General features: G+C 35.6%; 1 protein-coding gene across 2 annotated transcripts in view; it reads right to left on the reverse strand.

Moving 5' to 3' along the window:
* Positions 1-18,456, reverse strand: part of PIG-T (phosphatidylinositol glycan anchor biosynthesis class T) — a 91,179-nt gene that overhangs the window by 62,868 nt on the left and 9,855 nt on the right. For both annotated transcript variants that reach the window (XM_071663961.1, XM_071663970.1), the window contains exon 3: positions 16,375-16,506. In XM_071663961.1, the coding sequence (XP_071520062.1) occupies positions 16,375-16,506 (132 nt within the window). The remainder of the gene's footprint in view (positions 1-16,374; positions 16,507-18,456) is intronic.

Consider the following 18,456-nt stretch of genomic DNA (forward strand, 5'->3'; position numbering starts at 1 on the left):
TCATACATACATTAAATAACCTTACCAACCAGTCAGTAATACAGTCACCCCCTTTTTTAATAAATTCCACTGCAATACCATCCAAACCTGCTGCCTTGCCGGCTTTCATCTTCCGCAAAGCTTTTACTACCTCTTCTCTGTTTACCAAATCATTTTCCCTAACCCTCTCACTTTGCACACCACCTCGACCAAAACACCCTATATCTGCCACTCTATCATCAAATACATTCAACAAACCTTCAAAATACTCACTCCATCTCCTTCTCACATCACCACTACTTGTTATCACCTCCCCATTTGTGCCCTTCACTGAAGTTCCCATTTGCTCCCTTGTCTTACGCACTTTATTTACCTCCTTCCAGAACATCTTTTTATTCTCCCTAAAATTTAATGATACTCTCTCACCCCAACTCTCATTTGCCCTCTTTTTCACCTCTTGCACCTTTCTCTTGACCTCCTGTCTGTTTCTTTTATACATCTCCCACTCAATTGCAATTTTTCCCTGCAAAAATCGTCCAAATGCCTCTCTCTTCTCTTTCACTAATACTCTTACTTCTTCATCCCACCACCCACTACCCTTTCTAATCAACCCACCTCCCACTCTTCTCATGCCACAAGCATCTTTTGCGCAATCCATCACTGATTCCCCAAATACATCCCATTCCTCCCCCACTCCCCTTACTTCCACTGTTCTCACCTTTTTCCATTCTGTACTCAGTCTCTCCTGGTACTTCCTCACACAAGTCTCCTTCCCAAGCTCACTTACTCTCACCACCCTCTTCACCCCAACATTCACTCTTCTGAAAACCCATACAAATCTTCACCTTAGCCTCCACAAGATAATGATCAGACATCCCTCCAGCTGCACCTTTCAGCACATTAACATCCAAAAGTCTCTCTTTCGTGCGCCTGTCAATTAACACGTAATCCAATAACGCTCTCTGGCCATCTCTCCTACTTACATACATATACTTATGTATATCTCGCTTTTTAAACCAGGTATTCCCAATCACCAGTCCTTTTTCAGCACATAAATCTACAAGCTCTTCACCATTTCCATTTACAACACTGAACACTGAACTGATATATATATATATATATATATATATATATATATATATATATATATATATATATATATATATATATATATATGCCAAAAACTGAAGGTAAGAGTTCAGGGTTTTAAAATTAACTTCATTAAACATCTTAATTTATTTTATTTTATATTTTACTATACTTTGTCGCTGTCTCCCGCATTTGCGAGGTAGCGCAAGGAAACAGACGAAAGAAATGGCCCAACCCCCCCCATACACATGTATATACATACGTCCACACACGCAAATATACATACCTACACAGCTTTCCATGGTTTACCCAAGACGCTTCACATGCCCTGCTTCAATCCACTGACAGCACGTCAACCCCGGTATACCACATCGCTCCAATTCACTCTATTCCTTGCCCTCCTTTCACCCTCCTGCATGTTCAGGCCCCGATCACACAAAATCTTTTTCACTCCATCTTTCCACCTCCAATTTGGTCTCCCTCTTCTCCTTGTTCCCTCCACCTCCGACACATATATCCTCTTGGTCAATCTTTCCTCACTCATCCTCTCCATGTGCCCAAACCACTTCAAAACACCCTCTTCTGCTCTCTCAACCACGCTCTTTTTATTTCCACACATCTCTCTTACCCTTACGTTACTCACTCGATCAAACCACCTCACACCACACACTGTCCTCAAACATCTCATTTCCAGCACATCCATCCTCCTGCGCACAACTCTATCCATAGCCCACTCCTCGCAACCATACAACATTGTTGGAACCACCATTCCTTCAAACATACCCATTTTTGCTTTCCGAGATAATGTTCTTGACTTCCACACATTCTTCAAGGCCCCCAGGATTTTCGCCCCCTCCCCCACCCTATGATCCACTTCCGCTTCCATGGTTCCATCCGCTGCCAGATCCACTCCCAGATATCTAAAACACTTCACTTCCTCCAGTTTTTCTCCATTCAAACTCACCTCCCAATTGACTTGACCCTCAACCCTACTGTACTTAATAACCTTGCTCTTATTCACATTTCCTCTTAACTTTCTTCTTCCACACACTTTTCCAAACTCAGTCACCAGCTTCTGCAGTTTCTCACATGAATCAGCCACCAGCGCTGTATCATCAGCGAACAACAACTGACTCACTTCCCAAGCTCTCTCATCCCCAACACTCTTCATACTTGCCCCTCTTTCCAAAACTCTTGCATTTACCTCCCTAACAACCCCATCCATAAACAAATTAAACAACCATGGAGACACCACACACCCCTGCCGCAAGCCTACATTCACTGAGAACCAATCACTTTCCTCTCTTCCTACACGTACACACGCCTTACATCCTCGATAAAAACTTTTCCTGGCTTCTAACAACTTTCCTCCCACACCATATATTCTTAATACCTTCCACAGAGCATCTCTATCAACTCTATCATATGCCTTCTCCAGATCCATAAATGCTACATACAAATCCATTTGCTTTTCTAAGTATTTCTCACATACATTCTTCAAAGCAAACACCTGATCCACACATCCTCTACCACTTCTGAAACCACACTGCTCTTCCCCAATCTGATGCTCTGTACATGAATTCACCCTCTCAATCAATACCCTCCCATATAATTTACCAGGAATACTCAACAAACTTATACCTCTGTAATTTGAGCACTCACTCTTATCCCCTTTGCCTTTGTACAATGGCACTATGCACGCATTCCACCAATCCTCAGGCACCTCACCATGAGTCATACATACATTAAATAACCTTACCAACCAGTCAACAATACAGTCACCCCCTTTTTTAATAAATTCCACTGCAATACCATCCAAACCCGCTGCCTTGCCGGCTTTCATCTTCCGCAAAGCTTTCACTACCTCTTCTCTGTTTACCAAATCATTTTCCCTAACCCTCTCACTTTGCACACCACCTCGACCAAAACACCCTATATCTGCCACTCTATCATCAAACACATTCAACAAACCTTCAAAATACTCACTCCATCTCCTTCTCACATCACCACTACTTGTTATCACCTCCCCACTTGCGCCCTTCACCGAAGTTCCCATTTGCTCCCTTGTCTTACGCACTTTATTTACCTCCTTCCAGAACATCTTTTTATTCTCCCTAAAATTTAACATCTTAATTAAGTGTCATTAAGAGGATGAAATGTTATTCTAATGCCATATTTGTATTCAGCATGAAACATACTTCTTATAATGAGTTTTTAAAGGAAACCTTTTTTCTGAGAAAAATATCAAAAATTGAAGGTAATAATTTAGGGTATTTTTTAGCAGAAAAAACTTTTTGTTTCAAATATGAAAGATAAGATATTCAAATACTTCTATATTTGAAATAATCATGGAAAATATATAATAATGCACTCAGTTAACGATATAAACTCAGTAAATACAATGCAAAGGAAAAAAATTATTTTAAAATTGACTTCATTTAACAGCTTAACTGAATGTCATAAAGATGACTAAACGCTATTTCAACACCAGATTTGTATTAAGCATAAAAAATACTTCCACTATTGAGTTTATCAAGGAAGTCTATTTTTCTGAGAAAAATACCAAAAATTAAAGGTAATAGTCCAAAGTAATTTTTGGCACCAAAAATCTTTTGTTTCAAAATTGAAAGATAAGATATTCAAACACTTCTATACTTGAAATAATCATGAAAAATATTTAACAATGCTCTCAGTTACTGATACACACTCAGTAAATATGATGCAAAATAACAGAAACAGTTTTAAATTACCTTCATTTAACAGTTTAAATGAGTGTCTGTAAGAGGACTAAACATTATTTCAACACCATAATTGTATTCAGAATGAAAAATACTTCTTATAATGAGTTTTTAAAGAAAATTTATTTTTTGGAAAAAATACCAAAAAATGAAGGTAGTAGTTTAGGGTATTTTTTATATCAAAAAACTTTTTGATTCAAAATTGAAAGATACGATATTCAAACACTTCTATACTTGAAATAATCATGGAAAATATATCATGATACTCTCAGTTACTGATACATAATCAGAAAATACAATGAAAAAGATCAGAAAATAATCAAAACTGAATTAATTTAACAGTTTAATTGAATGTCATAAAGACTAAAGGATATTCTAACACCAGATTTCTATTCAGCATAAAATATACTTCTCATACTGAGTTTTTAAAAAAAATCTATTTTTCTGAGAAAAATGCCAAAAAATAAAAGTAATACTTCAGGGTATTTTTTGGCTACAAAAACTTTTCGTTTCAAAACTGAAAGACAAAATATTCAAACAATTCTAATCATGGAAAATACATCATAATGCAGAGCAGAAAATATTTTGAAATTAACTTCATTTAACAGCTTAACTGAATGTCAAAAAGACGACTAAATGATATTTTGACACCAGATTTGAATTAAGCTCAAATATAGTATGTGAGAAATACTTAGAAAAGCAAATGGATTTGTATGTAGCATTTATGGATCTGGAGAAGGCATATGATAGAGTTGATAGAGATGCTCTGTGGAAGGTATTAAGAATATATGGTGTGGAAGGCAAGTTGTTGGAAGCAGTGAAAAGTTTTTATCAAGGATGTAAGGCATGTGTACGTGTAGGAAGAGAGGAAAGTGATTGGTTCTCAGTGAATGTAGGTTTGCGGCAGGGGTGTGTGATGTCTCCATGGTTGTTTAATTTGTTTATGGATGGGGTTGTAAGGGAGGTAAATGCAAGAGTCCTGGAAAGAGGGGCAAGTATGAAGTCTGTTGGGGATGAGAGAGCTTGGGAAGTGAGTCAGTTGTTGTTCGCTGATGATACAGCGCTGGTGGCTGATTCATGTGAGAAACTGCAGAAGCTGGTGACTGAGTTTGGTAAAGTGTGTGGAAGAAGAAAGTTGAGAGTAAATGTGAATAAGAGCAAGGTTATTAGGTACAGTAGGGGTGAGGGTCAAGTCAATTGGGAGGTGAGTTTGAATGGAGAAAAACTGGAGGAAGTGAAGTGTTTTAGATATCTGGGAGTGGATCTGTCAGCGGATGGAACCATGGAAGCGGAAGTGGATCATAGGGTGGGGGAGGGGGCGAAAATTTTGGGAGCCTTGAAAAATGTGTGGAAGTCGAGGACATTATCTCGGAAAGCAAAAATGGGTATGTTTGAGGGAATAGTGGTTCCAACAATGTTGTATGGTTGCGAGGCGTGGGCTATGGATAGAGATGTGCGCAGGAGGATGGATGTGCTGGAAATGAGATGTTTGAGGACAATGTGTGGTGTGAGGTGGTTTGATCGAGTAAGTAACGTAAGGGTAAGAGAGATGTGTGGAAATAAAAAGAGCGTGGTTGAGAGAGCAGAAGAGGGTGTTTTGAAATGGTTTGGGCACATGGAGAGAATGAGTGAGGAGAGATTGACCAAGAGGATATATGTGTCGGAGGTGGAGGGAACGAGGAGAAGAGGGAGACCAAATTGGAGGTGGAAAGACGGAGTGAAAAAGATTTTGTGTGATCGGGGCCTGAACATGCAGGAGGGTGAAAGGAGGGCAAGAAATAGAGTGAATTGGAGTCATGTGGTATACAGGGGTTGACGTGCTGTCAGTGGATTGAAGCAAGGCATGTGAAGCGTCTGGGGTAAACCATGGAAAGCTGTGTAGGTATGTATATTTGCGTGTGTGGACGTGTGTATGTACATGTGTATGGGGGGGGGTTGGGCCATTTCTTTCGTCTGTTTCCTTGCGCTACCTCGCAAACGCGGGAGACAGCGACAAAGTATAAAAAAAAAAAAAAAAAAAAAAAAAAATAGTTCTTGTAATGAGTTTTTAAAGGAAATCTATTTTCTGACAAAAATGCCAGTATTTTTTAGCTCAGAAAACTTTTTGTTTTAAAATTAAAAGATATGATATTCAAACACTTCTATACTTGAAATAATCACGGAAAATATATCATAATGCGCTCTTTACCGATACATACTCATTAAATAAGATGAAATGAAACTGAAACATTTAAAAACTGACTTCATTTAACAGCTAAATCAAGTGTCATTAAGAGGACTAAATGTTATTTTAACACTATATTTGTATTCAGCTTGAAATATACTTCTCATTATAAGTTTTTCAAGGAAACCTTTTTTTTATGAGAAAAATACCAAAAATTCAAGGTAATAGTTAAGGGTATTTTGTAGCTCAAAATACTTTTGTTTCAAAACTGAAAGATATGGTATTCAAATACTTCTAAATTTGAAATAATCACGGAAAATATATCATAACGGTCTCAGTTACCGTTATACATTCAGTAAATACGATGCAAAGGAACAGAAAATATCTTAAAATTCACTTCATTTAACAGCTTAACTGAATGTCATAACACCAGATTAGTATTAAGATTAGTATGTCATAACACCAGATTAGTATTCTAACACTAGATTAGTATTCAGCATGAAAAATACTCCATATAATGAGTTTATAAAGGAAACTTATTTTTCTGAGAAAAATACCAAAAATTAAAGGTAATAGTTCATGGAATTTTTTGGCAACAAAAACATTTTGTTTCAAAATTGAAAGCTAAGATATTCAAACACTTCTATACTTGAAATAATCATGAAAAATATATCAGAATGCTCACAGTTACCAATATATACTCAGTAAATACGACGCAAAGTAACAGAAATATTTTAAAAATGACTTCATTTAACAGTTTAAATGAATGTCAGTAAGAGGACTAAACATTATTTCAACACAATATTTGTATTCAGAATCAAAAATACTTCTTATAATGAGTTTTTAAAGGAAATGTATTTTTCTAAGAAAAATACCATAAACTGAAGGTAAGAGTTCATGTTATTTTTGGCACCAAAAGCTTTTTGTTTCAAAATTGAAATATAAATATTCAAACACTTCTGTACTTGAAATAATCATGAAAAATATATCTTAATGCTCTCAGTCACTGATACGTACTCAGTAAATACGATGCGAGGTAACAAAAAAATTTAAAAATTGACCTCATTTAACAATTTAACTGAGCATCATTAAGAGGACTAAATGTTATTTCAACACCATATTGGTACTCTGAATGGAAAATACTTCTTATAATGAGCTTTTAAAGGAAATTCATTTTTCTGGGAAAAATACCAAAAATTGAAGGGTATCTATAAGCTTCAAAATTTTTTTGTTTCACAATTGAACGATAAGATATTCAAACACGTCTATAGTTGAAATAATCATGGAAAATGTATCATAATGCTCTCAGTTACCGATACATACCCAGCAAATATGATGCATAGGAGCAGAAAATATTCAAAATTGAATTCATTTATCAGTTCAACTGAATGTCATAAAGAATAAAAGATATTCTAACACCAAATTTGTATTCAGCTTGAAAAATATTTCTTATAATGAGTTTTTAAAAGGAAATCTATTTTTCTGAGAAAAATTCCAAAAACTGAAAGTAATAGTTCAGGGTATTTTTAGGCACCAAAAACTTTTTGTTTCAAAATTGAAAGACAAGATATTGAAACACTTCTGTACTTGAAATAATCATGAAAAATATATCATAATGCTCTCAGTTACCAATATATACTCAGAACGTAAGATATTCAAACACTTCTGTACTTGAAATAATCATGAATAATATATCATAATGCTCTCAGTCACTGATACATACACAGTAAATATGATGTGAGGTTACAAATAAATCTAAAAGTTGACCTCATTTAACAGTTTAACTGAGCATCAGTAAGAGGACTACACATTATTTCAACACCATATTTGTATTCACAAAGAAAAGTACTTCTTATAACGAGTTTATAAAAGAAATTTATTTTTCTGAGAAAAATACCAAAAACTGAAGGTAAGAGTTCAGGGTATTTTCTAAGCTCCAAAAACTTTTTTTTTTTTCAAAATTGATAGATAAGAATTCAAACACTTCTATACTTAAAATGATCATGGAAAATATATCATAATGTTCTCAGTTACCGATATATACCCAGCAAATACAATGCATAGGATCAGAAAATATTCAAAATTGAATTCATTTATCAGTTTAATTGAATGTCATAAACAATAAATGATATTCCAACACCAGATTTGTATTCAGCATGAAAAATACTTCTTATAATGAGTTTTTAAAGGAAATCTATTTTTCTGAGTAAAATACCAAAAACTGAAGGTAATAAATAATTCAGGGTACTTTTAGGCACCAAAACTTTTTCTTTCAAAATTGAAAGACAAGATATTCAAACACTTCTATACTTGAAATAATCACGGAAAATATATCATAATGCTCTCATTTACAGATACATACTCATTAAATACGATGAATTGAAGCAGAAATATTAAAAAAAATTGACTTCATCTTACAGCTTGATTAAGTGCCATTAAGAGGATTAAGAGTTATCGAACACCATATTTATATTCAGCCTCAAATATAATTCTTATGATGAGTTTTTAAGGGAAACCTTATTTTCTGAGAATAATACCAAAAATTGAAGGTTATAGTTTTGGGTATTTTTCAGCTGAAAAACATTTTTGCTTCAAAATTGAAAGATAAAATATTCAAATACTTCTATATTTGAAATAATCATGGAAAATATATCATAATGCTCTCAGTTAATGATATATACTCAGTAAATATGATGCAAAGGAACAGAAAATATTTTAAAATTCACTTCATTTAACAGCTTAACTGAATATCATAAAGATGACTAAATGTTATTTTAACAACAGATTTGCATTCAGCATGAAAAATACTTCTTATAATGAGTTTATAAAGAAAATTTATATTTCTGAGAAAAATACCAAAAAATGAAGGTAATATAGTAGAAATTTTTTGGCAACAAAAAACTTTTTGTTTCAAAATTGAAAAATAAGATATTCAAAAACTTCTATACTTGAAATATTTTTTTTTTAACACTGAAAGATAAGAAATTGAAACACTTCTATACTTAAAAATAATCATGGAAAATATATCATAATGCTCTCACTTACTGATACATACCCAGCAAATACGATGCACAGGATCAGAAAATATTCAAAATTGAATTGATTTATCAGTTTAACTGAATGTCATACAGAATAAATGATATTCTAACAACAGATTTGTATTCAGCATGAAAAATACTTCTTATAAGAAGTTTTTAAAGGAAATCTATTTTTTGAGAAAAATACAAGGGTATTTTTCTATTCTTTCTTTTCTTTTAAACTATTCGCCATTTCCCGCGTTAGCGAGGTAGCATTAAGAACAGAGGACTGGGCCTTTTCTGGAATATCCTCACCTGGCCCCCTCTGTTCCTTCTTTTGGAAAATTAAAAAAAAAACGAGAGGGGAGGATTTCCAGCCCCCCGCTCCCTCCCCTTTTAGTCGCCTTCTACGACACGCAGGGAATACGTGGGAAGTATTCTTAATCCCTTATCCCCAGGGATAACAAGGGTATTTTAGGCACCAAAACTTTTTCTTTCAAAACTGAAAGATAAGATATTAAACACTTCTATACTTGAAATAATCATGAAAAATATATCATAATGCTCTCAGTTACCAATACATACTCAGAAAATATGATGCAAAGAAGCAGAAATACTTTAAAATTTACTTCATTTAACAGTTTAATTGACTGTCATTATGAGGACTAAATGTTATTTGAACACCTTATTTGTATTTGTATTCAGAAAGGAAAATACTCCTCATAATGAGTTTTAGAGGAAAATTTTAATTTTCTGAAAACAAAACAAAAACTGAAGGTTCAGGGGATACTTTAGCTCCCAAATATTTTTGTTTCAAAATTGAAAGATAAGATATTCATACACCCTTATACTTGAAATAATCATGGTTAACATATCATAATGTTCTCAGTTCCCGATACGTACTCAGTAAATACAATGCAAAAGATCAGAAAATATTCAAAATTGAATCCATTTAACAGTTTAATTGAATGTCATGAAGACTAAGCGATATTCTAACACTAGATTTGTATTCAGCAGGAAATATGCTTCTCATAATGAATTTTAAAGAAATCTATTCTTCTGAGAAAAATGCCAAAACTGAAGGTAATACTTCCAGGCATTTTTTGGCTCCAAATTTTTTCGTTTCAAAATTGAGAGATAAATATTCAAACACTTCTACACTTGAAATAATCATGGAAAATATATCATAATGCTCTCAGTTACCGATATATACCTAGTAAATATGATGCAAAGAAGCAGAAAATATTTGAAACTGACTTCATTTAACAGCTTATCTGAAACTCATAAAGATGACAAAACAATATCTTAACACCAGATTTAAATTAAGCATGAAAAATACTTCTTGCAATGAGTTTTCAAGGATATCTATTTTTCTGACAAAAATTTTAAAAATTGAAGGTAACAGTTCAGGGTATTTTTTCACTCAAAAAACTTTTTGTTTTAAAGTTGAATGTCATAAAAAATAAACGGTATTCTAACACCAGATTTGTATTCACCATGAAAAATACTTCTTATGATGAGTTTTTAAAGGAAATTATTTTTCTGAGAAAATTACCATAATATTGAAGGGTATTTTTAGGCACCAAAAACTTTTTGATTCAAAATTGAAAGACAAGATATTCAAACACTTCTATACTTGAAATAATCATGAGAAATATACTATAATGCTCTCAGTTACCAATATGTACTCAGGAAATACGATGCGAAGAAACAGAAATATCTTGAAATTTATTTCATCTAACAGTTTAATTGATTGTCAGCATGAGGGCTAAACGTGATTTCAACACCATATTTGTATTTAGAAAGGAAAATAATTTTTATAATGAATCTTTAATGGAAATCTATTTTTCTGAAAAAAAGCACAAAAAGTGAATGTAATGGTTCAGGGTATATTTTAGCTCCAAAAACGTTTTGTTTCAAAACTGAAATATAAGATATTCAAACACTTCTATAGTTGAAATAACCATGAAAAATATACCATAATGCTCTCAGTTACCGATAAATACCCAGTAAATAAAATGCAAAGGATCTGAAAGTATTCAAAATTGAATTCATTTAAGTTTAATTGAATGTCATGAAGACTAAACGATATTCTAACACCAGATTTGTATTCAGCATGAAAAATACTTCTTATAATGAGTTTTTAAAGGAAATCTATTTTTCTGAGAAAAATACCAAAAATTGAAGGTATTTTCAGGCACCAAAAACATTTTGTTTCAAAATTGAAAGAAAAGATATTCAAACACTTCTATACTTGAAATAATCATGAAAAATATATCATAATGCTCTCAATTACCGATATATACTTAGAAAATAAGATGCAAAGAAACAGATATATTTCAAAAGCTACTTCATAAAACATTAATTGACTGTTAGTATGAAGATTAAACGTTGTTTCAACACCATGTTTGTATTCAGAACGGAAAATACTTCTTATTATGAGTTTTTAGTGGAAGTTCATTTTTCTGAAAAACAAAAACAAAAACTGAAGGTAATGGTTCAGGGTAAATTTTAGCTCCAAAAACTTTTTGTTTCAAAACTGAAAGATAAGATATTCAAACACTTCTATACTTGAAATAATCATGGTTAATATATCATAATGCTCTCATTTACCGATACATACCCAGTAAATACAATGCAAAGGATCAGAGAATATTCAAAACTGAATTCATTTAACAGTTTAATTGAATGTCATGGAGACTAAACGATATTCTAACACTAGATTTGTATTCAGCATAAAATATGCTTCTCATAATAAAATTTTAAAGGAAATCTATTCTTCTGCCAAAAATTGAAAGTAATAATTTAAAGCATCTTTTGGCTCCAATTTTTTTTTCTCAAAATTGAAACATAAAATATTCAACACTTCTACACTTGAAATAATCATAGAAAATATATCATAATGCTCTCAGTTACCAATACATACCTAGTAAATACGATGCAAAAAAACAGAAAATATTTGAAATTGAAATCATGTAACAGCTTAATTGTAAATCATAAAGATGACAAAACGATATTTTAACACAAGATTTGAATTAAGCATGAAAAATACTTCTTGTAATGAGTTTTCTAAGGATATCTGTTTTCTGACAAAACTAAGCTAAAAAAACTTTTTGTTTTAAAACTGAAAGATAAAATATTCAAACACTTCTATACTTGAAATAATCATGGAAAATATATCATGCTCTCATTTACAGAAAAATACTCATTAGATAAGATGCAATCAAGCAGAAATATTTAAAAATTGACTTCAATTAACAGCTTAATTAAGTGTCACTAAGAGGACTAAATGTTATTTTAATACCATATTTGTATTTAGCATGAAATATAGTTCTTATGATGAGGATAGGGGAGAAAGAATACTTCCCATGCATTCCTCACATGTCGTAGAAGGTGACTAAAGGGGACGGGAGCAAGGGGGCTGTAAACCCTCCCCTCCTTGTATTTTAACTTTCTAAAAGGGGAAACAGAAGAAGGAGTCATGCGGGGAGTGCTCATCCTCCTCGAAGGCTCAGATTGGGATGTCTGAATGTGTGTGGATGAGAAAAAAGGAGAGACATAGTATGTTTGAGGAAAGGAACCTGGATGTTTTGGCTCTGAGTGAAATGAAGCTTAAGGGTAAAGGGGAAGAGTGGTTTGGGAATGTCTTGGGAGTAAAGTCAGGGGTGAGTGAGAGGACAAGAGCAAGGCAAGGAGCAGCACTACTCCTGAAACAGGAGTGGTGGGAGTATGTGATAGAGTGTAAGAAAGTAAACTCTAGACTGATATGGGTAAAACTGAAAGTGGATGGAGAGAGATGGGTGATTATTGGTGCATATGCACCTGGGCATGACAAGAAAGATCATGAGAGGCACGTGTTTTGGGAGCAGCTCAGTAAGTGTGTTAGTAGTTTTGATGCACGAGACCGGGTTATAGTGATGGGTGATTTAAATGCAAAGGTGAGTAATGTGGCAGTTGAGGGAATAATTGGTGCACATAGGGTGTTCAGTGTTGTAAATGGAAATGGTGAAGAGTCTGTAGATTTATGTGCTGAAAAAGGACTGGTGATTGGGAATACCAGTTTAAAAACAGAGATATACATAAGTATACGTATGTAAGTAGGAGAGATGGCCAGAGAGCATTATTGGATTATGTGTTAATTGATAGGTGCCCGAAAGAGAGACTTTTGGATGTTAATGTGCTGAAAGGTGCGACTGGAGGGATGTCTGATCATTATCATGCGGAGGCAAAGGTGAAGATTTGTAGAGGTTTTCAGAAAAGAAGAGAGAATGTTGGGGTGGAGAGAGTGGTGAGAGTAAGTGAACTTGGGAAGGAGACTTGTGTGAGGAAGTATCAGAAGAAACTGAGTACAGAATGGAAAATGGTGAGAACAAAGGACGTAAGGGGAGTGGGGGAGGAATGGGATGTATTTAGGGAAGCAGTGATGGCTTGAGCAAAAGATGCTTGTGGCATGAGAAGCGTGGGAAGTGGGCAGATTAGAAAGAGTAGTGAGTGGTGGGATGAAGAAGTAAGATTATTAGTGAAAGAGAAGAGAGAGGCATTTGGACAACTTTTGCAGGAAAATTATGCAAATGACTGGGAGATGTATAAAAGAAAGAGGAAGGAGGTCAAGAGAAAGGTGCAAGAGGTGAAAAAGAGGGCAAATGAGAGTTGGGGTGAGAGAGTATCATTACATCTTAGGGAGAATAAAAAGATGTTTTGGAAGGAGGTAAATAAAGTATGTAAGACAAGGGAACAAATGGGAACAACAGTTAAGGGGGCTAATGGGGAGGTGATAACAAGTGGTGGTGATGTGAGAAGGAGATGGAGTGAGTATTTTGAAGGTTTGTTGAATGTGTTTGATGATAGAGTGGCAAATATAGGGTGTTTTGGTCGAGGTGGTGTGCAAAGTGACAGGGTTAGGGAGAATGATTTGGTAAAGAGAGAATAGGTAGTAAAAGCTCTGCAGAAAATGAAAACTGGCAAGGCAGCAGGTTGGATGGTATTGCAGTGGAATTTATTAAAAAAAAAAAGGGGTAACTGTATTGTTGACTGGCTGGTGAGGTTATTTAATGTATGTATGACTCATGGTGAGGTGCCTGTGGATTGGCAGAATGCTTGCATAGTGCCACTGTGCAAAGGCAAAGGGGAAGAGTGGTTTGGGAATGCTGTGGTGAGTGGTCAAATTACAGAGGTATAAGTTTGTTGAGTATTCCTGGGAAATTATATGGGAGGGTATTGACTGTGAGGGTGAAGGCATGTACAGAGCATCAGATTGGGGAATACAGTGTGGTTTCAGAAGTGGTAGAGGATGTATGGATCAGGTGTTTGCTTTGAAGAATGGATGTGAGAAATACTTAGAAAAGCAAATGGATTTGTATGTAGCATTTATGGATCTGGAGAAGGCATATGATAGAGTTGATAGAGATGCTCTGTGGAAGGTATTAAGAATATATGGTGTGGGAGGCAATTTTTTTTAGAATCAGTGGAAAGTTTTTATCGAGGATGTAAGGCATCTGTACGAGTAGGAGGAGAGGAAAGTGATTGGTTCTCAGTGATTGTTGGTTTGGGGCAGGGGTGTGTGATGTCTCCATGGTTGTTTAATTTGTTTATGGATGGGGTTGTTAGGGAGGTGAATGCAAGAGTTTTGGAAAGAGGGGAACGTATGCAGTCTGTTGTGGATGAGAGAGCTTGGGAAGGGGGTCAGTTGTTGTTTGCTGATGATAAAAGCCTTGGTGGCTGATTCGGGTGAGAAACTGCAGAAGCTGGTGACTGAGTTTGGTAAAGTGTGTGAAATAAGAAAGCTGAAAGTAAATGTGAATAAGAGCAAGGTTATTAGGTACAGCAGGTTTGAGGGACAAGTCAATTGGGAGGTAAGTTTGATGGAGAAAAACTGGAGAAAGTGAAGTGTGTTTTAGATATCTGGGAGTGGATTTGGCAGCATGGAACCATTGTAGCAGAAGTGTATCTTAGGGTGGGGGAGGGAGCAAAAGTTCTGGGAGCTTTGAAAAATGTGTGGAAGTCAAGAATGTTATCTTGGAAAGCAAAAATGGATATGTTTGAAGGAATAGTGGTTCCAACAATGTTATATGGTTGAGAGGCATGGGCTATAGATATAGTTGTGAGGAGGAGGGTGGATGTGCTGGAAATGAGATGTTTGAGGACAATATGTGGTGTGAGGTGGTTTGATCGAGTACGTAATGAAGGGGTAAGAGAGATGTGTGGTAATAAAAAGAGTGTGGTTGAGAGAGCAGAAGAGGGTGTTCTGAAATGGTTTGGTCACATGGAGAGAATGAGTGAGGAAAGACTGACAAAGAGGATATATGTGTCAGAGATGGAGGGAACAAGAAGTGGGAGACCAAATTGGAGGTGGAAAGATAGAGTGAAAAAGATTTTGAGTGATCGGGGTCTGAACATGCAGGAGGGTGAAAGGCGTGCAAGGAATAGAGTGAATTGGAAAGATGTGGCATACTGGGGTGGACGTGCTGTCAATGGATTGAACCAGGGCATGTGAAGCATCTGGGGTAAACCATGGAAAGTTTTGTGGGGCCTGGATGTGGAAAGGGAACTGTGGTTTCGGTGCATTATACACGACAGCTAGAGACTGACTGTGAACGAATGTGGCTTTTGTTGTCTTTTCCGAGCACTACCTCGCACACATGCGGGGGGAGGGGGATGTCATTTCATGTGTGGTGGGGTGGCAATGGAAATGAATAAGGGCAGACAGTATGAATTATGTACATGTCTATATATGTATATGTCTGTGTGTGTATATGTATGTATATGTTGAGATGTATAGGTATGTATGTATATGTGCGTGTGTGGACGTGTATGTATACACATACACGTGTATGTGGGTGGGTTGGGCAATTCTTTCATCTGTTTCCTTGCGCTACATCGCTGATGTGGGAGAAAGCGACAAAGTATAATAAATAAATACATGAATATATGAATCATCAATATTACTATTACTAACATTATCATTATTATACTTAATCACTGTTTCCTGCATCAGCGAGGTAGCGCCAGGAAACAGACAAAGAATGGACCATCCACTCATATACACGTATATATATACATAAACGCCCATATACATACATATACATGTCAATATATACATACACAGACATATATACATGTACATATTCATACTTGCTTGTGAAAATTTGGTTGAGAAATCCCCTCTGTGAATTCAACCTTGCCTTAACCTTTTAAATCCACAAGTAAAATGGAGTTCACTATACTGTACAATGATTCTGTCAAAATCTTTTTTCCAGAAATGCATTTCCAACATCAAGCGTGAGCTGGACAGTGGACAAGACAAACCTGGAGGACAGAGATGGATTTCATCACTGACAAAAATTCAAAATACACCAATGTTTGTTCTAGTGATAGCAAATAAACTCACCATTCTTCAGCTAGTCCTTGGGGGCGATAACTAAGTCCTGGAGAAACAGTATTTGTCGAATCAATGAAGTTCAGTGATGCACAAACAAGGCCACTGAGTGCATTCACCAAGTCCCGCCATGTTTGGTCTAAGCTGAAAAGTAAAAGCTTAAATAAATAATCATAGGTTTCTCAATTAGGCTGAAAAGTAAAAGGACAAAGTAAATAATCATAGGTTTCTCAATTATGTCTGAAACTCTATTTCACGGGTTCTTAACTATTTCTCAGTGGTCCATGGATAAATCCAAAATAAATCCAAATACACATGTGTTAAGAGTACAGTTCTTACAAGTAAAAAAATATACTTTCAAAGTCTATCTCTATGTGTGAATGAATCTATTATAAAACCTAAAAAAATTAATACTTTTTTATCCTATACCAAAATACTTTAACTTATAAGATATTGTACAGAAATATACTAATCTCTGCTAGCATCGTGCATCTATCACACACTAATCATGTCATCAAAATTATAAAACAATGACGTACTGGTGGCTTAACAGTAAAGAGAACTGTGTATCTTTGCACATATGTTTTTGTTTTTTTTTTCTTTGTCGCTGTCTCCCGCGTTTGCGAGGTAGCGCAAGGAAACAGACGAAAGAAATGGCCCAACCCCCCCCCATACACATGTATATACATACGTCCACACACGCAAATATACATACCTACACAGTTTTCCATGGTTTACCCCAGACGCTTCACATGCCTTGATTCAATCCACTGACAGCACGTCAACCCCGGTATACCACATCGCTCCAATTCACTCTATTCCTTGCCCTCCTTTCACCCTCCTGCATGTTCAGGCCCCGATCACACAAAATCTTTTTCACTCCATCTTTCCACCTCCAATTTGGTCTCCCTCTTCTCCTCGTTCCCTCCACCTCCGACACATATATCCTCTTGGGCAATCTTTCCTCACTCATTCTCTCCATGTGCCCAAACCACTTCAAAACACCCTCTTCTGCTCTCTCAACCACGCTCTTTTTATTTCCACACATCTCTCTTACCCTTACGTTACTCACTCGATCAAACCACCTCACACCACACATTGTCCTCAAACATCTCATTTCCAGCACATCCATCCTCCTGCGCACAACTCTATCCATAGCCCACGCCTCGCAACCATACAACATTGTTGGAACCACTATTCCTTCAAACATACCCATTTTTGCTTTCCGAGATAATGTTCTCGACTTCCACACATTCTTCAAGGCCCCCAGAATTTTCGCCCCCTCCCCCACCCTATGATCCACTTCCGCTTCCATGGTTCCATCCGCTGCCAGATCCACTCCCAGATATCTAAAACACTTCACTTCCTCCAGTTTTTCTCCATTCAAACTCACCTCCCAATTGACTTGACCCTCAACCCTACTGTACCTAATAACCTTGCTCTTATTCACATTTACTCTTAACTTTCTTCTTCCACACACTTTACCAAACTCAGTCACCAGCTTCTGCAGTTTCTCACATGAATCAGCCACCAGCGCTGTATCATCAGCGAACAACAACTGACTCACTTCCCAAGCTCTCTCATCCCCAACAGACTTCATACTTGCACATATGTATGCTCGTTAAATATTCTTGTATTTTACATTTTGAGGTGAATCTATCAGATTTATCTTTCTATCATCCTTCTCATTAACTTGTCCACTACAGTGGATTAGGTTTCAATGCCACAAGATCAATTATCTCTGCACTCATTAACTCATTCACTGTTTTCAAAGTCAGCTCTACACACCCAAAATTGGTCCTTTACATTTCCGTCTGCATCTTTTTGACAATTTAGTGTGTCATGCTGCTACTTACTGCTCTCCAATGAGATCCTGCCACTGCTTGGGGAGATTTGGCACCACAACCAAATGAATTTTCTCATAAGAATGCCTGTTTATCAATAAAATTATGGCATGAAGAGGTGTGGCTTGAAAAAAAACAGTGAAAGTAAAGAAATAATGCAAGATTGTAGCTTTGACAATAATAAGAATACCTCTGATATGACACAATATAAAAGGTTGGTAATGGTTTAGATACTTGCCAGTCCTTTTTA

This window comes from Panulirus ornatus, chromosome 1 (assembly GCF_036320965.1).
Source record: "Panulirus ornatus isolate Po-2019 chromosome 1, ASM3632096v1, whole genome shotgun sequence".
In the NCBI taxonomy this organism is placed as follows: Eukaryota; Metazoa; Arthropoda; class Malacostraca; order Decapoda; family Palinuridae; genus Panulirus; species Panulirus ornatus.